This window comes from Ciona intestinalis, chromosome 2, assembly GCF_000224145.3.
Source record: "Ciona intestinalis chromosome 2, KH, whole genome shotgun sequence".
Lineage (NCBI taxonomy): Eukaryota > Metazoa > Chordata > Ascidiacea > Phlebobranchia > Cionidae > Ciona > Ciona intestinalis.
Genome location: NC_020167.2, coordinates 6,788,262 through 6,812,576, shown reverse-complemented (window position 1 = coordinate 6,812,576; position 24,315 = coordinate 6,788,262). Strand labels below are relative to the sequence as shown.

General features: G+C 37.2%; 4 protein-coding genes across 7 annotated transcripts; 3 read left to right on the top strand and 1 right to left on the bottom strand.

Moving 5' to 3' along the window:
- Positions 1-315: 315 nt before the first annotated feature.
- On the bottom strand, positions 316-9,502 carry syt1 (synaptotagmin). Of its 3 annotated transcripts, NM_001114130.1 has the most exon segments (12): positions 2,186-2,291; positions 2,503-2,563; positions 2,565-2,571; positions 2,573-2,607; positions 3,146-3,289; positions 3,789-3,962; positions 4,550-4,642; positions 4,965-5,039; positions 5,265-5,372; positions 5,787-5,968; positions 6,126-6,357; positions 6,738-6,801. In NM_001114130.1, coding segments are annotated over 10 exon segments (987 nt in total). In that variant the 5' UTR covers positions 6,286-6,357; positions 6,738-6,801; the 3' UTR covers positions 2,186-2,291; positions 2,503-2,554.
- Positions 9,503-9,944: 442 nt separating this feature from the next.
- Positions 9,945-13,891, top strand: LOC100183305 (60S ribosomal protein L30). The gene is made up of 5 exons (XM_026840740.1): positions 9,945-10,049; positions 10,148-10,203; positions 10,674-10,819; positions 12,918-13,048; positions 13,808-13,891. The coding sequence occupies exons 2-5, from the start codon at positions 10,189-10,191 to the stop codon at positions 13,870-13,872; spliced, it is 357 nt and encodes a 118-aa protein (XP_026696541.1). The 5' UTR covers positions 9,945-10,049; positions 10,148-10,188; the 3' UTR covers positions 13,873-13,891.
- On the top strand, positions 10,847-12,917 carry LOC113474014 (eukaryotic translation initiation factor 2 subunit 1-like). Its single transcript, XM_026840737.1, has one exon. It carries the CDS (start codon positions 11,687-11,689, stop codon positions 12,629-12,631), a length of 945 nt encoding a protein of 314 aa, XP_026696538.1. The 5' UTR covers positions 10,847-11,686; the 3' UTR covers positions 12,632-12,917.
- A 421-nt stretch (positions 13,892-14,312) lies between the features above and the next one.
- Positions 14,313-22,122, top strand: LOC100175557. 2 transcript variants are annotated; one of them, XM_002130421.4, is made up of 13 exons: positions 14,313-15,985; positions 16,069-16,169; positions 16,498-16,643; positions 16,881-17,114; positions 17,361-17,515; positions 17,608-17,685; positions 17,754-17,906; positions 18,208-18,440; positions 18,941-19,010; positions 19,079-19,279; positions 19,575-20,005; positions 20,123-20,424; positions 20,521-22,122. In XM_002130421.4, the coding sequence occupies exons 2-13, from the start codon at positions 16,069-16,071 to the stop codon at positions 21,963-21,965; spliced, it is 3,549 nt and encodes a 1,182-aa protein (XP_002130457.1). In that variant the 5' UTR covers positions 14,313-15,985; the 3' UTR covers positions 21,966-22,122. The 2 variants fall into 2 exon arrangements, with proteins under 2 accessions (XP_002130457.1, XP_026696526.1); XM_026840725.1 differs by having other exon boundaries at positions 16,052-16,169.
- The last annotated feature ends 2,193 nt before the right edge of the window (positions 22,123-24,315 follow it).

The following is a 24,315-nucleotide window of genomic DNA, read 5'->3' as shown; positions in this document are numbered from 1 at the left end:
TTTTCAGTGGTTTCATCTTGTACCACGGAAAATTGAGTCGCTTTAACTACGTTCTTCCAATTTCTTCTACGACCTAATAAAACAGGACATAGGTTCTGTTAGGCTATGGTAGTACAATGGCAGCGCTGAATTTTAGGAGGATTTTTGATACGTTTAAACCCAGTTTGCAATAAATGAAACCGTTTCATCTGAACCAATTTCTCGCCCCGGAAGTTTAAGGTCTTAAAATTCCCTGTTCGCAACAGCTTGTGACCTGTGTTGTCATGTTAACACGACCTGGGTTTTTATGCTAAAATTAACAAAGGTGACCCGGAATTCATGTTAGCTTTGGGAGCTTTATTTCGTGGTCGAATATCGACATTATTGTGACGTTGACTCGTGTGTTACGACATAAATGGTGAAAATGAAGATAAAAGTGCACGGTTAGTTATTCAGTTACGACGAGTTATATCAGGAGTAAACGAACCACAAAGTAACATAAAGAAGCTGATATTCATAAATATACAAAAGTTACTGCAATGTACTGATTGGATTTACCTATATTTGCTTTTCTACGGCAAAGTACTTCATACATAAACATTACGGTGTACACAACTACCTGACGACAACCAAGTTATGTACAGTTACTAAAAGCTCAGTTTTTACACCCACCCCAATTAGGGTGGTAAAATCAGAGCTGTGTGCAAATTGAAATCATGATTCATGACCACTAAAAACACCCACAAACCCAAACCGTCACAACACTAAAACCAACAGACCAAAAGACTTGCATAAAATAAGAAGAAAGTTATGCACCCTTACGATATTCCCAACCAAATGCTGCACACCGTTGATAAACATGTACGTTCACTTATGTACAGAACAGTTCGTAGACACATAGTTGTGATATAACTACGCAGAAGTTACTATCGTGGCAAAGCAAAGAAAACTGAAGGGTTTCGTAGTCTTATAATAAAGCAGATAAATAATGACATGTGACGACATGGGAAGATTATAAAGAAACTATACAAGGAACAGAGCAGAATATTGATCAAATAAAAAGCAACAAGGAGAAAACGCAATCTTACACCGGTGGGAATTCTGAATCAAGCCAATGAAATTCGATCTACAGCGACGTACGATGCACAAACTAGGCTTATATAACATAGACGACATGGGTATGGTCATACATCATCTTGATGACATACGACACGCCAAATTTAATCATGACGTATTTGCCTATGGCATGACTTAGCGGTTGGCTATACAGAACCAGTAAAATGCGGTTTGGGATCCGGTTAGATTTAGTTTTGTGGTATACACAAAATTATGCATTCGAGCAGAGCTTTTATTTGGAGACCAGTAATTTTACAAAGCGAATATTAAAGCTGCAGAGTAAAGGGCAATGCAAATCTAATTTCTTTAATATCGATCAGCGCTCGATATATTGATTTTACATGCACCGTTTCTTATCCGGCCAACGGGTTTGCTGGACCGAGTGCTTTCTCTGATAAGCCAATGTAACTACACGATAACCTAATCTAAATGGCCATTTTGAGATACTGTTGTTGTTGTTATTGTGTTTTTCTTGAAATTAACAGGAAACACTGCTACGACAATGGTTAACCATACGGATACAATTTCTTGAATGTGCGTCTGTTTACCGCTGTTTTTCGTATGTCAAGTGCCTTTGCGGTGACATTTTAAAGTAATAGATTGCGTCAATGTGTTGTGTTAGTGGACGGATAACATATATTCGGAAAAGGGTTAGCGGGCAGTACAGTCTACAACATTCGATTACGATCTAACGACATTGATTGCACGAAATATTCATGTACCCGTGGTAACGATAACATTGATAACCACGAACGACAATTTAAGACATTTGAAGCGTTAAGCAAGCTTGCAGAAATTCGGATTCGTTGTACTGACTATACAGCTCGGAATAAATAAATAGGAAAAAGCAATCTTGCCGTGGAGGTTTGAGTGTCGAAGTGCAGGAATATATATATGTGGAACTTGTGAAATTGTTGTCTCAGCTGATCTACGTTTTTACTACATGTTTAGGTAAGCGGCGAGTTTCTAACCGCTTTAGTTATTACAAGAAAAAACTTCCTGTTGAAAACTCTAGCCTTCTTCCGCCATTTGCAGAGTATGCCATTGCGCTATGGGTCGTCGTGGCGAAGCCAACATGTCTGACCAATGTCGCAGTTCGGTACCGGAGGCATTACATCCGAGCACTAGCTTTCCAATCGGATCATTCTTTCCCATCCTATCGTAGTCGAAGACGCTCACCACCAAGGCAACTTTCTGTGACGACAGTTAACAATTTACGTCACAGCCACAAATTACGTCACAGCCGTAATATTACGTGGCAGTATAATGCGTCATTCGGTGCGCGGGGCAGGGGAGATTAAATTTTAAAGAAAGACGGAGTCGACATGAATAATTCAAACGAGTAGCTGTAACGAAGCAATGGAAACGTAGACACTTTTTAAAGCGAGGAAATATTGAATCAGTTACCTGTATTTGTTCGAATGGGACTTCAAAGCTAAACGACTCGTTAAAGTAGGGGTTAAGTGTGTTCTTTTTAATCGTCGTCTTTTTCTTCTTTAAACGTTTTCCTCCCTAAAAAAAGAAAATAGTAGGATGGTAGAAGATGGAACACCTTTTATTCTTTTTTCGTCTCATTTATTAGTATATACAAAGAACATTCAAAGAATTATAAATCCATATATTCTCATGTTTCCCATATAGACCGTTGTTAGTTGTTTAAAACACGATCAGCATATTTGGATAATATGTGCTAAAGGAGTCCCATCTTACCCCACATTACTCTATTAACAAAGAAACACACGTATATGAGTTCTTACACAAATATTCTTCGTCTGTTTAACTTTGCAACAGTTTTGTACAGTTGACATTCTGGGCGATTTATTTGCTTAACCTATTGAATAACTTGAGGATACTTTTGTATAGGAATTTTAAATTGTATTCTGAATACAAGTCACTGGATATAAAGCAGTATATTACTCTTTACAGCCCCGATAACGAGGTTATATAATAATGTAAACATTCTTTGTTTACTATACACCAAATTAGACGATAAAAGAGAATGAAAACATGGAACAAAGTACCTCAACCTACTATATGTATATATGTTTACCTGCATCAGTGTGATCTTCACGTAGGGATCCGATAATCCTCCAACATCCATCTTTTTCAAGTTTTTCGCCTCCAAGATAACGACTGTGAGTTTACCAGCTGTAGGGACATACCTCAGTGAAAAGCAAATGTCTCCAAGTTTTTCCTGCATAAGAAAGCATTTTGGTTATACTGATTGGTGATCTGTAGGCTATGGTCTCTTAGGCGAATAATGTTGGTCGAATTAGAAGTCATGAAAATATATATCTCTTTACGAAAAGAAGCATAATGTCTGTTAAATTTTAATTTTAAAAGTGGTCCTATTTGGGAACATTTAACTTTTAATGTCCAAAGCTTAATGAAACTTAAATATAAAGATTATCATTTGTACGACCAGATGTATTTCTTCGATTGGCCACGCCACATGTTAACGTGATTGCGATAATCGATTACTAAAAGCAGGTTAATTGTTACATTTAAAATCAATACAGAATTCGTAATTAACAGACGTCCTTTTAATAGATAGATCTGGAATATTTCTAATTTCTAATCGTAAACAAAAAGCAACGCTGTATAGGTATACACAATACAATGTAGTCGTAAAATATAAACCCTTGCGCGAGGCCATGGCAGACAAAAGAAAAGAATACAATCTTTATTCTCACGTTTTCTTTGTCGTTTTCGGCACTGGTTAAGTCTCTCCATTCTTCAGTGATCGTACCAAGATCGACTTGGTTCATAGGGACTCTCACTTCACCGATAATATCGTGTTTTGAGAAGCGATCAAAGTCGTAAACGGCGAAAACCAAAGTTTTTCCACCAATTTCATTGTATGGTACCTTTATTAGTAATTTCTCAATAAGTTTGCGCTTAATAACAATATTAGTTTTAATAAAATTGCAGGAAAAACTTAAATTCTGGTTATGTTTTGTAGTATAGAATAGAACCAACATTCCATACAGGCCAGGCTGTAAAATCCGTAGCGTGACGATCACAAAAGCGGAACTAACAAGTTCATACACGAACGGCCACGCATTAAAAACAAGTAAAATACACTTACAGGCTATATTTGAACTAAAAACGGATAATACTCTAAGAGTCCGAACTGCTTTTCAATTGTTTCTTATAGTCTATATATGTGCAAATCCTATATTTTTTTACTTTTAATTAAACCAAATTAGCTGTCTGTTATTGTAATTTCATTAATTGTTGTTTATTGAGTTGCTACGTCCTAATCGATACATTGGTTGCACCGGCCTTTAACAAATAAAAATTTTCATCGATTTCCTGGATTCGTAACCTCGATCAATTTAAATAATTTACCCGAAAGAACAGCTGCCACAGTTTAGTACAAAGTAATCCATTCGCCACGCCATTGGTAAACTACACAGCTATATTAGCTTATTAACAAAGAATAAAAAATGACCTTGAAATTGAATGTTTCGTTGAAAACCGGGTTCAATGTTTTTCGATGGACTTTGGTTTCTTGCTTTTTCTTCTTGTCAGGAAGCATGAATACCTTGGGAAATTTCGTTCCAATTTTAGAAACATATTTTGTTAAGTGACGCACCGACGCTGATGTGCGTGACAACCGCAGAAAAACAAGTTGTTTATAAATATAAAGTAAATGATGATGAATTTTTAAATAGAAACACGCCATCGTGTCTTGGTAATTATTAACCAGTTTCTTAATTTGTGTCACAGCTGTCATATTCCTTCGACGTACAATAACATATACGTCACATGCAACACTAAATTTCGTTCCGTTTTTGTGCTATTAACATTTTTAACAATAAAATAAGTCAATAATGAAATGAATGTTTTTAATCAAACGGACGCACTTTGACATAAGGATCCGAAGTCCCTCCCATGTCCATTCCAGGAAGATCCGCAGCTTGAATTACCCCGACAGCCAACTGTATAAATCATTTTTTTAAATAAAATTGTAAATATTCTAATTCTGGTAACGGAATTCTAAACTCCAAGGAATTATTCTCCTGGATCAAATATTTTAAACCGTGACGAAAAACATTGGTTTTAATAAAACGTAATTAAATTTAATTACGTATATAAGGTTTTTTTTAGCCATAGTACACATTTTAATAGAAAACAACAATGTTTCACAACAACTGGTAACTTACATTGTTTTGTTGGAAATCATAATCAAGTGAAAATTGCAACTTTCCCAATTTCTTCTCTTCTTCGTCTTCTTTTTCACCGATATCAACTTCGTCAACGTCAGGTTGGACCTAAAAGTTCAACAAACAACGGAAATAAGGTTATGATCAAAAATTACCTGTGTTCTTGCAAGCGTGTTTTAATGACTGGCGTTGTGTGGCTTTTTTTTTTGATTTTGTGAACCGAATAATTCTGACGTTTCAAATTGTAACAGAATGAATGAATGTAACTTACTTTATCCTCGCGTGGCCGGAAAACGACAGTCGTTATCACACGGGTTTAACAACTCGTGCCAGCTTACGAGTTACCATGTATGTTACTTTGTGGGTGATTATTTTTTTTATAGAATAGATAAACAGAATAGATAAATTAATATTACGTCACGCTTATACTCCCAAAATGTAAATTTTCTTAAGGAATATTTAAAAGTTTTGAAGTGGAGCATTATAAGGGGATATTGGTGTGATGAAAGTTATCGTTCTTACTTTTTCTCTGTAACTGTCACCCATATTCTTTACAGATTTGAGATCTATAGCGTTCTTTAGGCCTTTCTTTTCCTGCTTTTTCTTCTTCTTTTTGCAGCAGCATCGTTTACAGCAACAGTATAGGACACATAACAATATAAGTCCTGCCCCAATTGCGATCAGAATCCATGCCCAACTTGGAACTGAAAATAATGCATTGAATTTTATATAAATTAAGATAAAATTTGTTCAAAACCGAATTATTATTTGTTAGTTTACGTGTAAGACTACAGCTTGGTGCCCAACCCAATTAACTAATTCTTCTTCAGCAGTACCTGCAGCAGACATATAATAACTCACGTTTTGAGTAAATGTTGTCAATTGCTCCTTTCAAGACATCCTCCGGAGTATCTCCTCCTGGTGCCGGAGGTTGTGTTGTTGTCGGAGCATCCGCTGCATCACTTGTTGGATCAGTAGAGGAGTCTTCCGCTCTCTTTACCAACTTCCGAAACAAGGACATCTCCTTGCTTCCACGCTAACTTTAGTTGATCAGCAACTACAGCGGTATAACTTGGTCGAATATTGAACAAACCTATATATTAAAAGGTTCAAATGTAAATCCCTGATGAAGGAAATTAATCCATACGAGATTCAAACGCCACAAGCTGGCCATATTTAAAAATCGATTTCCAAGCCGTTGCAACATTTTACCGTAGGGTAATGAAGGCTGAACTAAAATTTCTTTTACTCTGTAATACTCCCTACAATCGTCTCGTTATGAACACGCGGCATTTTGACGATTTTAAGTCGCATTCACGTATGGTGACGCACTATTCAATACAATAGTATCACAATATAATAACATAAAGGAAAACGGTCGAATGTATCGAACGTTTGTACGTCTGTATTTCTATACTGCGATAAATAACATCAACTTTCTTTTGTTAACACATCATTTATCGAATGACTCACGTCCGGTTATCTGCTATCTTAAAAGTTTCCGATACTTAAGATACTGTAAAGCCTATACAACTAATATTATTTAATTCGGTGCTACCGAAGTCTGTTTGTGACAGGTTTTGTTTAATGCGTCGACTGTTACGTGGCTAACCATACAATTATATCAACTCTCCTCTATTCACTGTTGTAACTGACAGCCAAGTAAATATAGCCCGAAGCTACCAGCAACAACACAGCATCGTTCGTACTAAAGTGCCCCAGAAGGTCCGTTGCTCGCAGAGAAAAAGCGCCTGCAATATTGATGATCGATATTGCAAATGCCCTTACGTCTCAAAAAGTAACTGCCTTGAACGCAGCTCGGTCATAGACGAAAGAATATAGGTTTCGTTGATTACTTCATTGATCGAAAGACTCCACGTACCTCAATGAAAATTGAAAATGACGAAGCAACTTAACATCAGTATGCTACTTTACTAATGGTTTGACATCAACGCTTTTTGCCATAATAACAAAACGACCATGATATTTACCATAACTTAACACCAAACAAAACATAAATAAAGACATAGATATAACCGCAATTAATATGCAAAAACGCACGATATTAATCAATTCGCTATACACAATCAACCGGGATTTTCAAACCGCAAATAATGAATTGATCTGAAAGGATACGGACTCTTAAGGTTTTGGTATGAGTGGTGACAAATATAAGTGACCCCAACAACAACGTAAGGTCATATCCTGTTTCTTTAAAATCACAAACTATAAAAATAGTGTTGCAAAACGCAAGACTACGTTGGTCGTTAAGTTACACCTATATAAGCTGTCGATTACAAACTAAACGTCCTAGTCTGAACACCATACCTATATATTTTCCGTTGTTTTAGCGAAAGCGCTGTAACTAATTAATTAGATTTAGAATAATTAACCGTAAACGGTTGGTTATGGTGAAACAAAGTTTTATTTCATGCTTGAAATATGCTCAAGGCAGCCGAACCTATTTTGAGTCGAACATGTCTTACAAAGTCGCCAATTAAATGCCATTATTTGATTCGGTATTACGTACGCTGTTATTGTTAAGCGGTTATAAAGTAAATATCACAGCAACGGTAAATACAGAACCCCGGTTGCGTTCGATACGAATTATATTTCTTGAAACGTTTTGTTTCACGCGAAATCTGCATTTAATTTTACTGAAGCGTGTATTTCGAGACTTGTGCGAACTCGAGAATTTTGACTTCTCGGTCGCCATGAGAGCTGTGCCTTAGGTAAGAATGAAAGCCGTCGCTTTGTTTGTTTTCAGTCTCCTTAATCTTTATTTTGTGACCGCCCTTGTTTGCTCGAATATTCAAACCCGTTTTCTCCAATATGCGCTCCTGAAACCATGAAAGCGTTGCTATAGTGGGAAAATACATAAGGTATTTAATCCGGTTAAATGGTTAGTACTTACTTTTCAACAAGACTTTGTAATGTACACAGATAAATACGATACAATCATACAGCTGTAAGCAAAACCTTTGGTAATTTGGGAAAATACTCTGAATAACAAAAACTTTGATGGACTTATTACTTCTGCAGTGACACACATTGACAACCAAGCGTAACAACATGCCTCAAACTTTGGTAACGACGCGTGACGTGAACCTTTCAAACAGCTGTATTATAATTCACAGAAGGTTATTTTGACCGAAATGTGGTGAAAATGTATTCCATGAAACAGCGCAGCTCATTTCACATAAAGGTTTTTATATTGATCTTATTGATTGTGAACGACCAGCATTGTGCTTTTAAATCTAAAGCCTGTGTTATATGGAATTATATTTGATGGCACGGGATTTGCTGCTTATGTAGCGAAACTATTGAAACTGAAAACTTATGATATAAATATAGTACTGGGGGAAGACGGGACACCTTTACCACATAATATCCGAGTATCCTGATCGTGTTTTTTAACAGATTACCAACAGTCTATTGGAGTCGTGAAGATACGGCTTTAGAATTCTTTAAATGTTCTTTGTTTACTACCAATTGAGACAAGAAAATAGAATGAAAACATGTACCATCTTACCCCACCCCACTATGTCATTCTTCAGTTGTATGTTACAGCATTGTGAACTGGACTCGACATTTAGTGCGACATTTAGCTATCCTGTAGATAACATCTACGCATATACATAGCACTTTGCTGTTTATTGCACTTTTAATGAACTGTTTCTTTAGAAAAATATTAACGGAAGTCCCGCTTTTATAAACATTTCTTGCAGTGGCTTTGTAGAAGTAATCGGAAAATAGATGCCTGATGATTACATTTATATGAAACAATTCGAGAACTTAACTTATAACTCACAAAACGAAGTTATATCCTTACATTTAATCTACGCTTGTTTGCTGTTTGCTAATTTCTCTCTTACTAACAAAACGATGCTCCCGTCATGAGGCTTGCTATTTTGCAACCGATATATAAGCGCTGAACAAGGGAAAGAGATGGGAATAAATAATTGAAGAGCATAAGCAACGAAACGAACCCGTGTATCGATCGTAGCTTACCTACATGATTATACGGTCTACTGCTTTATGTACCCACTGAACCTCAGGAGACTATGACTGTGCATTTGGCCTATTTTATGAAACAAAATATCAATTGAGTAAAGAAACATTTCGCCTTTTGAAAGCCAAAATATCTACTTGTTTTATAAACGACGCATCTGTATATAATTAATAATAATTTTTAAGCATTGGTTAATTTATTTATATACCTTTTAATGTTTATTTATAAAATGAACCTATCTGAAGAGATTCCACAAACTACCGTTAAACCGATTTCGTCACACCAGCTCGGCGTCTTACCTCACGAAAGTATGCGGTAAAGGAAAACGAATCGCGCTGTAGAAAAACACCAACATAGAAACAACATTTTATAAAAAAAATGGTTAGCAATCTAATACTTGCTTTGAACATTAATAATAAAAAGTTCACAAGACTTTTAACCCAAAGAGATTTAAACCTTTAGCCCGAATAGATTGGTTTTATTTTTTGCCTGTCTGGGAAATTTAAAAAAGGCAGTATAGTATTTTAAATTCAGATTTGCGCCAAGCTGCTTTAAACTTAAATTAAGTAATTAGGAGGCCCGAGTTGGCGTATATTATAAACATTACTGAAATATTTTTACGCGTTGACCAGTACATTATTATTTAGAGACCATATATTTGAAACGGGGACGAATAAATATACAACGTGTTGATGATGCAATTTTGTCGCCACCAAAGAAATGGCGAACTCTGACCTCTCCTTTTTGAGTGCGGCGTGTGAGAAGTCAGCAAGGTATGTTTCTGGATAAACCTAAACTTAGTTTATGTTAATTCTGCATGGAATTTTCTATTAAAATGACGTTTTTATGATGTGGTGTACTTAACTTAAAGGTTTCGTTGCTCTACATCACTACCAACAACACACGAGCAAGATGGTCAAGAAACAGGTTAGTTTCTGTTTGAATTAATTAAAATTAAAGCCATATTGTTGTTTAAATGACCGTATTTGTTAATATATTGTTTCTTTATAAAATTACTGCCTAGCTGATGTTAAAATTTCAAGTAAACAGAAATTAGACATAGGGTCCAGTGTTATGAAAACGTAACAGAACAAAAGCCCAACCAATTGTTATATAAGAGATATATATTTTGCCTAACTTGCATCATTAGTCTTTTCTTCAAATAGAATATCTTGTGTAACATTTAGTTGGACTATATTTTTGGGGATTTTTTAATACATTTTTGTAGCAATGAATCCTTGCTATATTTCTTAACACAAGAATCATTCAACTATTATGAGCACCAGATTAGAGTCCGATTAGCAGAATTTATTTCGGTTATAATAAGTGTCATAATATTACATTGAAGGAAAATAAAACATAATGGAATGAGTGTCATAATATTTCATGCTTTATAGAAAAAGGCTTTGGAAAATATCAACTCCCGTCTTCGTCTTGTTATGAAGAGTGGTAAATACAACCTTGGATATCGACAAACACTTCGTATGTTGAGACAAGGCAAAGCAAAACTTGTCATCCTTGCCTCAAACTGTCCATCTTTGAGGTTGGTGTTTATTTGATATTATTTAAATTCCTTTGGAATAAGGCCGGATTGTAATCAATGTTTCAAGTCGGTAAAAGTAGAAGGTAAATTAATTCATGTTTATTCATTTGTGCTTACTGTACTTCATCAGTTGGTGCACCGAATGACATGAAACATTGGCTAGTTTGTAGTCTGTACAATATGGTAGCTTCAATATAATACAAGTTAGCGGTTTCCTAACTGGGGTTCGTTGACTAAGGGTCTTTACACTAGTTTTAAGAGGCTCCACAATGTACAGCAATGATTGTAAATAAATAAAAAGCTTTCTGCTTTTTCTTTTGTTGGTGTGCTTTTTGCATTTTTTCTATAGCAGTTTTTGATTTTTAAAGGGCCGCGCAATATCAGAATAATCGCGAAAGGTCCACCAGACAACATTTATAAGATTAAAGTAAAATATTTATTCCACACCGGAAAAAAATCTTTCTGCGAGCACAAACTGAATTAAATATAAAGATTGTTGCTTGAATGAAAAGGCGTGTTTTGTGCATGTTTTTTAGGTGCTCGGACGAGATATTTTGGTCTGTGTGATGTCTGCTATATTGTTTGCTACTAACTTACTGTGTAGAATAAGAATAGTTTATATTTAGAACTGGTACTACTATAGTTGTATTATCGAATGACCATCTCAGTAAGTGGATGTTTATGTTTTAGATATAACAGCGGTTTCTACTCAGTAAATATGTATTGGATAAATTGTTTAGAAATATTGGCTTGAGAGAGGTTATTGCAATAGGTTATGAAAGGTCAAAGATGATGATTTATTTTTAAATTTTGTAATCGCTTAAATTTCTGCAGTTCATGTAATTAGGTAATATTGCGAGCCTAAATATGGCGGTATCTTGTCGATTCTATTCTGAAAAGTTTCCAGAAGTTGAAGATGTGGTGATGGTGAATGTGCAATCTATTGCTGAGATGGGAGCTTATGTTCGCTTACTTGAGTACAACAATATAGAAGGAATGATCCTGTTGAGTGAATTGTCAAGAAGAAGAATTCGGTCGATTAATAAATTGATTCGTGTTGGAAGAGATGAATGTGTGGTCGTGATTAGAGTCGATACAGAGAAAGGATATATCGATCTTTCCAAGCGTCGTGTTTCGCCAGAAGAGGCAAAGAAATGCGAGAACAAATACTCCAAAGCAAAATGTGTGCACAGCATCTTACGCCACACTGTTGAACTTCTACATAAGGCAGGGGTGGAGGTAGATTTTGAAGATCTATTTGAGCGCACCGCTTGGAGCTTTGATAAAACCTATAAGCGTCCTAATGAGAAATACCCGGCTTCTTATGATAGTTTCAAACGAGCTGTTGATGAACCTCAGATTCTAGATGAGCTGGACATCACAGACACTGAGAAAGATGTTCTGCTGAAGAATATCAAACGAAGACTCACTCCACAAGCGATGAAGATTCGATCGGATGTGGAAGTTTCATGTTACGCATATGAAGGCGTGGATGCGGTCAAGCGAGCTTTGAAGAAAGGTCTAGAATGTGCAAGCGAAGAGCATAATATCAAGATAAACCTCATCGCCCCTCCACTCTATGTTCTCACAACTCAATCTCTGGACAGGAATCTTGGCTTGGAAGTTCTGCAGAAAGCACTGGATGCGATTGAGGAGACGATAAAAGATGCGGATGGGACTTTCAATGTTAAATTGGCTCCGAAAATTGTGACGGACATTGATGAGATTGAGTTGCAGAAAGAACTTGAACGACTCGCGGTTGAAAACGAGGAAGTTGACGGTGATGATGAACCAGATGAATATGAAGAATAAACATCTAATATAACATGCAATACGTTCATCAACTTTTATTTAAATTCTGGTGTATGAAATTTAATTATGTTATTATGCCTTAGGTTAATGGTTATAATTAACAATGATTTGTTTTAAGATCAGGTTCAGAAAGGATCACATTAAAATTTTTACAGTACATTTGTACATAAAACCGCTGATTTTGAAGATAAAAAAGTTCTAACAAAGATTAACTACTTGTGTTACTTTCAGTCATACAGCTTTGCTTTGTTCTTGTACAGAGAAAAATATATGTTTTCTTTTATAGGAAATCTGAGATTGAGTACTACGCCATGCTGGCAAAAACTGGTGTCCACCATTACACTGGAAACAACATTGAGCTTGGCACAGCTTGTGGTAAATACTTCAGAGTGTGTACGCTGTCTATAACAGACCCAGGTGAGGCTTACAAACACTTTTTGTTCTGCTTTTAAAATGTTAACATTAAAAGAATTGTTCTTTTACCTGTATAGCTATTAGAGTTGTGGCTTAGTGATGCTATCATTTTAACTGAAGGATAACGGGTTTGATGCTCGATACAGATACCCGTAATGACACAGGTGTCTCCAATAATGTTAAATATGTGATAAGTGGGTACACTGTGTACAAAACCAGACCCGTATGTTATAAGTTCTAACAACAGTTGTTGGATCTTGGTACGTTGGCTGAAATAAGTAACATAATTTGGAAGGCATAACATTTGGAAGACATTTGTAAAGTGTATTTCCTAATGTTGATATTGTGTATAGCTTGCTTCATGCATAATAATTGCTGTGTTAATCCATCACAGGCAGTTGTTTTTATATGAAGCTAAAATATAACACCAAGTTATAACTACTGAGATAAATATTTGTTTTATTTGCAGCTTTAAGACTTGGGGACAATTTGTCCAGACTTTTACACAATTACTCTATATTTTCAGCATATAGTAGGTTGAGGGAAAGTGGGACACCTTTTTATTCTATTTTCTCGTTTCATTTGGTAGTGAACAAAGAACATTCAAAGAATTATAAACCGTATTCTCACGACTCCCATAGACCGTTGTTGGTTGTTTGAAACACGATTAGTATATTGATATATTAAGTGGTAAAAATGTCCCGTCTTCCCCAATCCTACTGTAATATGTAAATAATAAACTAATCATAATTTGTTATACAGGTGACAGTGACATCATTAGAAGCATGCCAGCTCCTTCTGCCGGTGCAGGAACTGGTGGCGATTAAAATAAAAATGTTGCTTCTACGTTTGTTGTTGTTGGTACTTACTACTAAATAGTTAATCCAGAAACTCTTTGATCAGTTTAAAACTATGTGTTTTGTTTGGCCAGTGGCGCAATGGCCAAATGCTCGTTTTAAACGCGTCCGCTATTGTGGGCGTGGGGCATTACTGTCTTTTTACCCCAATCTAGTGATGTTTAAGGGTTTCCCAGGCTGCCACCCATAAAAAATAATAGGTAAGTACCAATGGGTAATTACTCCAAAATCAAAATTACGGGGACATCTAAAAACAGTATTCAGCTATTCTGATAGTGTTAACGTTAGAGGTACGTAACAGTAATGTAGGTCGCCATGGCTTCAGCGATCGCTTGTAGTCCAAACTCTAAAGGTTGTGGTTTTTGTAGGGCCTAACGCGCTGCCTGACTTTTCTAACGTATGTGGGTCCCAAGATTGTAATCCAAAGTCTGTCATTTTTAACATATTTATTTAATACATAGGCTATATGCACCCTGATAGTTCAATAAATTAGCAGTTGTAAGCTATGCAAAATATGGTAGGGTGCTGGAAAGAGATGTGACGCATTTCGCACATAATATGAAAACAATTAACCACGGTTTATTTGAGTTGTGAGGATACGGTTTTATAATATTTTAAATGTTCTTTGTTTACTACCAAATTGAAAGAAAATAAAATGAAAAGGTGTCCCATCTTCCCCCATCCTACCATATCACGAGTTTCTAAAGAAAGTTTTTGAACTCGATCGTAACAAGTTACTGTACGATAGGAATATTTTATTTCTTGAACCTTAGGGACCAACTTAAGTAGAGCGTGACATTATAAGATCGAGTGTCTATTGGTTGCATTAACCACATGCTGGAGTGTAAAATTGGAATCAACTTAACAACCTACACAGCTTGTGCTTGTTTTAAAGTCATTTACAAAACGTTTCCAGGAGTTAGTCAGATATTGGAGGTTTGCAAATCCAGTAGGCTACATATGTTATACAGATACCCGATAATGTTTTAAGCATTAACAGAGGTCTATGGAAGCCGTAAGGATACGGTTTTATAATTCTTTGAATGATTCTTTTTCACTACCATACGAAAAAATGAAATGAAAAGGTGTCCCATTTTACCCGAGCCTAATATACTACAAAACTACACGTTGCATATGTCAATATGTACAGTATTGACTTTGTTAATGCACAATAATGTTGTCGCTTACCATGTATAAGCATACAACTCCCGTTTGAAAGAAAGCCCATGTTAAGACCGCAGGCTGTTCGTAAACACAGTTTATCCAGCATTGGAGAACAAAATTAAATATTGAGTGAGTTAGTTTAACCGCAGCCATCTAATACTGCTGTAGGCTACAGTGCCAACAGTAACGAAGCGAGAGATCGTCAAGCTGTAGCCAGACATCGGATATGCTCCTTTGTTATTGTTCACGATGTTACGTTGTGCAATTAATACAGGCGCTTACTTCAATTATGTTAAGCAGAAAAGATAAACGGTGCGCGTTCTTAGCAAAGGCATATAGCTTAGCGTAAGGCAAGTATAAATTATTCAGTAGGCCTTAGACCAGTTTACTCCGGTGTCTACCAGATGAAATCTTTACAGCTATTTTTCTCCAATCGCTTTATGGTTGTGTTTTGTTTTATGTAGGTACAGCAAGCGCCTGCACTAAAAACAGTCAGCATATGCAGAGTGGTATTCCATTGTATTTATGTATGTATGTACTTTGTAACGGTTCAATGAATCGAGTAACTGGTTAATAAGCAACTGCAAAGTGAGGCTGAATTCAAGTTGTTTTGCCCAAGAACTGTTGGTGAATTCCCCGATGACGCAGATTGTACACTTGTGTCTAACCGGTCCAGTCCGGTTTTTCCAGGGTTGCTGAACTGTAGAGCTTTAGAAATGGCTGACGCAACTGTAAGGAGAAATGACTTGTTCGATCGTACTTACACTATGGAGTAGTTTTACAGCATTCACGGCTGGATTTTAGCAATACAAAAGAACAGTTGAGCGTAGAACGAGCTGACCTGGTGCTTAAAATGAAGACTTGCTGATTATTGTAGTGGGAGAAATTTTTTTGATTTTCACAAGAAAATATATAGAAGGTAAGCATAAGCTTTACTTTAGTGTGAAAGGTTTTGGTGATACACTGAACAGACTGTTGTAACCAGTTATTTCCGCTCTAAAGATGACAGTAACATACACGCACGAAGTTGCGAATGCGAGACTTTCTGGATTTTCCAGCTTGTTGGTGCGGTGGAAGGGGAGTGTTTATAAACTTTTTTACAAGTGAGTTGTATGTGTTTAAATATGAGCCACATTTCGCTTTAAAACATGATATTGTCGGGCCGATTGTACAGGTTTGGGTTTCCATTTTAGCCTGGTCAATACAATCGACCAGCAAACCTATCTCGATAATCAATATATCGAGACTGAGTTTCGTGTTTTTCTGACCTGGCTAACATCGTCTGTCACAAACGAAGCAACGGCGGAAACGCGTAATAGGCTAGAGCTTGCTTGCTCTAAACAATGGTCCCATGCTTATCCCTACAATACTTTTACCGATTCTAAACGTTATTTGATTAAGTGTTTAAAACGTATTATTCTTCAACCCCAGGGAATTTCTTATCTTCATCACACTGTACACGATTCTCACTGTGGTCTACCGAGCTTTATTGCATGGAGAAAGCAAAGTTTACTTCGAAAAGTTGTGTTTACAGTTCCAAAGCTACACCGACTTGATACCCATTAGCTTCGTGTTAGGTAGGCCCTCAGTGACGTCCGTTTTCCGATACTCGTTTTGTTTTTGTTGTGAAAATACTGGTTAGTGTATGCTGTAGTACACATTAAATGATGATTCGGTAATTTCCTGTTGACCATTAAGTGTTTACCAACTATCGATTGTTTAATTATTATCTATATGCGTCATGTGTATCTACTATTACCCTATGCAACCTACACACGCGTTCAATGCAGCCACACAAGGATTTCTTTCCTCAGGGTTTTACGTTACACTGATCGTCGGGCGCTGGTGGTCCCAGCTTGAGCATTTACCTTTTCCTGATTCAATTATGTTGTTAATTGGTGCGAATGTACATGGCAATGACGACAGGGGACAAGTCACACGGCGAACTCTTATGCGTTATATAAATATGGCCCAGGTTCTCATGTACAGATGCGTATCAACCGCTGTGTATAAAAGGTTCCCGACCATGGAACATGTAGTCGCTGCAGGTAAATCATAACACCACCGATGCTTTCAAATCCAGAATGCGTTGATTTACCAAGGTGGGGAAGATGGGACATATTTTCATTCTATTTTTCGTCCAATTCGGTATTATACAAAGAACAAACAGAGGATTATAAAATGTTATCCTCGAAACTCCCATACACCAATATTAATTGTTTAAACCCAGATCAGGATGTTTGGATATTATGTGCTAGAGGTGTGTGGTCTACTGTACCTTTATATACTTGCAGGCATCATGACCAAGAGTGAGCACAGCGTTTACGAAAACGTCAAAACGGAGAACTTAAAGTACTGGGTGCCGTTTATGTGGTTCACTAATTTATTGTCGAAATTACGTCAAGAGGGTCGAATATACGATGACATGACGTACAAAGTAATTTTAGAAGTAAGTAAATATTTAAGAGAATTTCCTGAGCTGCACACGTTCACAGGGAAAGTCGAGATGCAATGTTTGTCTAACCGTTCATGTTTTTATAGGAGTTAAACAAGTACCGTGTGCATTGTGGGTCCTTGGTAAACTACGATTGGGTTAGCGTCCCCTTGGTGTACACACAGGTATACGTGCTATATAGCCCGTCGTTTACGTGTTCTAATTATTAACTTCAACTTTAACTTTGCTGTAGGTTGTAACGGTGGCGGTTTACATGTTTTTCGTATCGACGCTGCTCAGTCGGCAATACCTTGATCCGGATATGAACTACAGCGGGCATGAAGTTGACTTGTATGTGCCAATCTTTACCATCTGTCAGTTTTTCTTTTATATGGGATGGCTGAAAGTAAGTGAGGCTTCATCCATTGGTTCTATTTAAATCACTAAGACAAAACTATACTTTGCGAGTTCGCGCCTTTGCAATATTTGCCTTCGCAAAAGATTGATTTATAGTTTAGTGTCCCATAAAACTAGTCACACGTGCTTTACGTGGTGTTACAATCGCTTTTACAAGCGATAAAGTAATCCAAACAGGTCGTAACATAAAAGTATTACATCCCATTTGTGACACGATTTTATTGCATTAACTTAAACAGTTTGCGCAGCACTTCTATTGCATTATTAATTCATGATATTACGCAATCCAGGTCGCCGAACAACTCATTAACCCTTTTGGGGAAGATGACGACGACTTTGAGGTAAACTGGTGCATTGACAGAAATTTAGAAATCTCCATGCTTGCTGTCGACCAAATGTATTCCAAACACCCTAAGCTTGAAAGGGATTTATACTGGGGTGTTCCTAATCCCGATGTTCCATACACAGCTGCATCTGCCAACCATAAAGTGGATCCCTTCATGGGTTCAACATTTGATATGAGGTCAATAGAGTTCAGCTTTTATTTTTCTCACTTGGGAATTAAAACGTAACTATAGCTACTGTAATAGCGAATTAGTGGACGGCTAAAATGACTGACACGTGATTGACGCTGCTATTTTCGCAATGGTTTAAAATATCCTAATAACTATATTGTTCATCCTACTATTTTGTTAAGATAATATGTATATGGTATAGGGTGGGAAAAGATGGAATACCTTTTCATTCTATCTTCTCGTCTTGTTTGGTAGTAAACAAAGAGAATCTAAAGAGTTTAAAAACCATATTCTCATGATTCCCATAGACCGTTGTTAATTGTTTAAAACACGATCAGGATATTTGGATATAGTAGGTGCTAAAGGTGTTCCATCTTACCCTACATTACTCTACGTTAGATATATTTTAATTCAATGTTTGTAGAAGTGGAGTGTTTTTTGAAGGGCATAGCAATAACTTGCATGTTAAGGTGTATCTTACAAATGTAAAATTGGAATTTTTCTTCAGACTCGCCAAGGAAGATGTTCAAATTCCAGAAAATCGAATGGAAAGATTAGTCGAGCAGAGTGATTTAATGGTACGGTATCTCAATAAACAGGATGTAAACAGTTTACGTATAGACAACTGTGGTGTTATTCATTACAGCAACAAACAAACGATGATAAGTCAAAGCAGATTTCGAAAAACGCATCAACAAACAATAAGTTCGATAATCTTCGCCTGCTGAGAAGAAGGTTTCAGTTTGATTCAGACACTACTCCACTTATGACACCGAACATCAACCCAACTTCGGAACAATCACCATCTGATTCAAGTGAGGACGAAGCAGGCTCCATGACGTCACCAGTAAGTTGCTGAAATGAGTGAATATAACTTATTTATCGTCGCATGGCCGGGCAACGACAGTCGTGTTCTGTTTCATGCACCTCGTGCCCTCCCGCGAGTTACCACATATGTTTTGCATTGTAATCATCCGGTTGAGCATTTGTTTTGTAAACATACCTTCCAAGAGTCCTTCTGTTATGTTTTTGATGCGGCATTTTATTATAAAATAATAAATTAATGATTGCTGTCTCTTTTGCGGTACTTTGCATATAATTCTTGTTTAAGTTGGGGATACATGATTTTTGTTTTCGAACAGGAAATAGGAAGGGATGATGACCAAAGTGCAAAAGAGGACATTGTTACGTCAGAATCAGAAGACGAAACTGTCAATAAAGAAAGCGAAAAGGACGAACAAAAGTTACTTATTTCTGAGAAATCGGTTGACATTAGTTCAATGCAAAACATTGATAAGCTAGTTGTAAACAATGAGCTTCAAAAAGAAGAAGCAACTGTAGAGCCAGAGAAAAAACAACCGGTCAGAGACGAACGAAAAGTTAACGCCCTACCGAATACCACCACGCACAACAAATCAAGAAAAATTCCGAAAAAGCGAGTACCTCCTTTGCCAGGAGCAAAAGTTGGAGCCGAACAGAAACATGTTTTAAAACCTCCAGCGATTCACCGAATACCTGCGGACAGCGATAGAGAGAATGCACAGAAAAGAATTTATTTGGCAGCTAAAAGAAAGTAAGGTTTTTTAAATGTTTTAAGTATTATTCTAGAAATATATAAACTACATATGCGTCCTGTAGCGGGTCAATTAAACATGTTTAACTTCCTGAAACATCATAATCTTAAACACAGGAGATCAAAGAACTTCGTCCCACCACACAGAAGGCAGCAGCAGAGAAGGGGATATAACAATAAGATATGGCTTGGACCAAGTCGCTTATTTCGTGATTCTATCGCTTCGCCAGACACCGGCTCCATGTTTAGCGAGACCGACGTTGCTTCAAATCCTGCTAATGATTCACCGTTCGGTTCACTCATGTCATTTGGTACTTCCATTCCATCGCCGAAGCAATTAAGGTGGGCATTCAGGTCCAGGACTCGAAACCTGGACGGAGAGGTAACCTCATTGACCTCCTCAATGCCCAGTCCATCAGGTATTTTAATTTGCATCAAAAAAGATTACCCGTATGTTAATTCAGTATAAGCGTAATTAATTTGTATATTATATTCATTATATCAATATATTACAGGAAATGAAGGTGGCGGTACAGATATGATGCCATCTTTAAGCCGACCGCCCTTGCTTGAACTTCCTGCTTATCCAGCGGTTGTAACTGAACACATTGAGTCCAGGCGAGCGGCATTTCAAACTAATTCAAATGTTGCCACCGCCGAAATTGAACCAATGATGCCGTTTACCGACAACTTACGTCGAAGGTTACAGGTTTTGCCGAACCCGGGATCTCCTGCAGCGGGCTCGCCTTTGGCTAATCGAGTTTGGGATACACGTCCGGTTATGGAGAACAGTAACTTGCTTATGATTGCAGAAGAGTCGGTACGGCCAAGCTTTGATACAAGGAAAAGAAAAGAAGCTACTAAGTTGCCACCAACAGGTACTAACGCTATAGGAATTCGACAGCATCTGATCGACTTGACGTCAAAAATAGAACCTAAAAAGAAGATTGCAAATTTGAAATCAGAATCCGGAAACTCGAGCTCGAGTTCCGGTGAAAAACCACGCGGAAAACGAGCACGGAACCCGAACGAAGGACCTGAAGTAGACGTACGTGGTTTGCGGAGAAATAGTAACAGTTTCTGGAGCGTCATTAAAACTTGGAAAAACAAAAGAAAAGAACGGAAACCTTCAGATGAACAACAGAAGTTTATGGCAGAAAATTCAGCAGTGACTGCTGGACCACCATTAGGATTATTCGTCAAACGAAGTTTATCAAAATCCGAAGAAGGGTTATGTGGTCGAAAAAACTCATCAATCACTACACCCTTTGACAGCATGGTAACTTGGGAAAACGAAATGAACTCTTCCTTTCATAAGTTTCAGCCAGGCATAGCAAGGCCTTCGTTTTTGCCGATTCATCCGTTCACCGACTCCAATAACAATAAAGAACCAGCGACATACGACGGTTACCCTCTCACTACACAACTATTTCTCCAGCCCTCTAAATCCGAGTCATGTCTTGACTCCAAATCAGTGTCTGCCCAACCCTCACCAAATGCTATGGCAGATACTTCACGGAAAACACAAGATGTTGATACAAAAGTTGGTGTCCACTATTGCGAGGCGTGCAGGGACGAACTTAAGTGCGTTAAGTCTAAAGAAGAAACGGAAGACCATCTAATCACCATTGATAAACAAAATTTAGAGGTGGTCAAAAATAAGGAAAAAGAAAGTGTGGCGGGGAACATTATACAAAACAATGAACAAGAACAAGATTTACTTGAGTTAAGTTCCGACGAAAAAAGCGAAAAGGGTGACGTTGATTCGACGTTGTGTTTGGAGAAAGAATCGGTAAACTGGGAAATTGGTTCCAATGAGTTAGTTTTAAAAAGCAACGATTCCAGTTGTGCACATAAATTGAGATACCTTTCTGCTCGCTGTGGCACAGAGAAGTTGTTTTTTATTTATTCCGCCAAAGTATTTCTATTTTCATTTTGTAGTGATTTTAGAATATTATAGTCTCGATAATTATTTTTTATATTTGATTTTTTGTCTTCAACCGTTGACCAACGCCTACAGTGCTTTCTATGTTTATAAATATTATCATTTTTTTATGGTTCCACTAGGTCGTGAATTGTTACAGTATAAAAATAAAGTTTTTCGGAAATTGTTTTAACCTTGCAAATTTGTTTTTTTTCCGCGCTGTGGTGCAGTGGTTAGCAGCAATGGTCGAGACTGATTTGCGACGCTTGCGGGTTACAACTTTTTATACGTTACAACTTTTTATACTAATATGGTACAACTTTTTATACTAATATGGTGGGCAAGACACCTAACCATTTTCGTTCCGAGTTCCGACCCACTGGTCACTAACATTTAGTTTAAATTATTTTGCACCATTATCAATAACTGCGTGATCATATAACGACGTTTTATTTTGTAATATGTGCCCATTTATTGCACCAAGGCTCTCTTGTTGAAGTGTTTAACATAAACAAAACATGGACGAAAATGTATAACACATGAACAAAACATGGTCAAATCTTGGACAAAACACGGACAAAACATGGACACAACATGGACAACACATGGAAAAAACAGTGGACAGAAACATAGACAAAACATGAACAAAACACGGATAAAACATTGCACATAACATTGGACATAACACTAGACATGACATGGCGTTTTCATGTTAATTGGGAATTTGTTTTATGTTCGTTGAAGAATTTTTATGAGTGTGTAATGTTTAATCTCTTTTTCTTACCAATCGGTTCATGCACGGGATCACACCACCAAGGGGAAACTAAATGTCGCAAAACAATGCGATCGACTCCCAAAAACAACGGTGCACGCAAAACATCGTTTTTTTTATTTCCGTTGGGACATTTATTACGTTCGTTGAGACAATTTTTATGTCTTTTGGGCATTATTTTCGTCCGTTGAGACATTTGTCCTGTTCGTTTGGATCTGTTTTATCTCTGTTGGAAATCTTTTTGTCGGCCAGGAAGTTTTTTACGTCTGTTCAGACATTTTTAGTTCCGTTAGGACACTTTTGATAATCCGGCAACAGTGCTCCTCAACCCGACGACAATGACCTCGCATATAGGATAACCCCCTTTCCCAACACCCTCTGTCATTCCATGCTCCGTCATCATCTGTACCAACTGTACGCATACAATCACCACCCTAGCTTGGTTACTTGTCTTTCCAATTGCAATAGTTTTGAAAACCCAGCAAGTGATATATTAGGGTAGGGGAAGATGGGACACCTTTTTATTCTATTTACTGGTCATATTTGGTAGTAAACAAAGAATATTCAAAGAATTATAAAATCGTATCCTCCCATAGACCGTAGTTAATTATTTAAAACGCGATCAGGATATTACAATATTAACTTCTATAGATGTCCCATCTTTCCCCAACCCGCTATACTTAACAAATTTGATTGAATGAGTGTAATTTATTACCACGGCGCCAATACCCTGATAAAACCGATTTGAATATGCCATCGATGTCAAAATAAAAATTGTTTTGTTTATAAATTGGTTAGCCGTTTGTTTGTAATAACTAGTATATCGGTGTTTATGTTAGTACAGTATACTCTAACGTAGGCAATATGTATGCCGCGTTATTTAGGTTTAGTTTGAAAGATTTTGTTGTGTTATTGCGGTTTCTTAGAAAACTCCCGTAGCTTACGTGCAAGAAGAATTCGTGTTTATATGTTTACGCGTTGCTCTATATTTATGAATTACTGCAGATGAGTTTTAAGATCGTGAGAAGGGAACGTCCTATAAGTTTTAACGCCGGTGACACTTTTGGTGGGAAATTAGTAAGGGAAGAAGATGACAACAAAAATAAGATAAAACTAAAATGTTATAGAAAGCGATGGTTGGTTCTAGCAATAGCTGCAATATTCCAGCTAGTGTCTTCGATCAATTTAATGTGTTTTGGTCACATTAACAATGTTCTGGTAAAGTTGTTACGCGTTGAACCGTATGAAGTGGACTGGATTTTTCTGGCAGCTGATTCAACTTATATTATCCTGTCCATTCCTTTGGCCGCAGTTGCGACCAAGCTCGGTTTCAGAAAACTCACCCTCTTTATGGTGTTATGTATGGTAGTAGGTTGTGTGTTGATGTTCCTTGGTGTTATGGTACAACAACATGGTTATCCTGTCGTCGTACTTGGCGAGCTCTTCCTCGGGATGTCGTTCGTGTTTAACTTCTCTGTTGTACCGCTGCTACCCGCTGTGTGGTTCCCAGCCAACGAAGTGGCAGTCGCGATCGCACTTCAAATGGTGGCAAGGGGAGTCGGCATTGGCGTGGGGTCAATAATAACTCCACACATCGTGGCAGTGGATCAATCC

Bases quoted from the DNA above. Each gene is read 5' to 3' on its own strand.
- syt1 (XM_026839360.1), bottom strand. From the start codon at position 6,285: ATGTCCTTGTTTCGGAAGTTGGTAAAGAGAGCGGAAGACTCCTCTACT. The intron at 3,963-4,549 runs GTCATTTTTTAT...TTACTAATAAAG, and splicing joins ACGAAACATTCAATTTCAAG to GTACCATACAATGAAATTGG. The intron at 3,290-3,788 runs GTGAGAATAAAG...TTTCTTATGCAG, and splicing joins CCGAAAACGACAAAGAAAAC to GAAAAACTTGGAGACATTTG.
- LOC100183305 (XM_026840740.1), top strand. The intron at 10,820-12,917 runs GTTGGTGTTTAT...TTTCTTTTATAG, and splicing joins TCAAACTGTCCATCTTTGAG to GAAATCTGAGATTGAGTACT. The intron at 13,049-13,807 runs GTGAGGCTTACA...TTTGTTATACAG, and splicing joins GCTGTCTATAACAGACCCAG to GTGACAGTGACATCATTAGA.
- LOC113474014 (XM_026840737.1), top strand. From the start codon at position 11,687: ATGGCGGTATCTTGTCGATTCTATTCTGAAAAGTTTCCAGAAGTTGAA.
- LOC100175557 (XM_002130421.4), top strand. From the start codon at position 16,069: ATGACAGTAACATACACGCACGAAGTTGCGAATGCGAGACTTTCTGGA. The intron at 18,441-18,940 runs GTCAATAGAGTT...ATTTTTCTTCAG, and splicing joins GGTTCAACATTTGATATGAG to ACTCGCCAAGGAAGATGTTC. The intron at 20,425-20,520 runs GTATTTTAATTT...AATATATTACAG, and splicing joins CTCAATGCCCAGTCCATCAG to GAAATGAAGGTGGCGGTACA.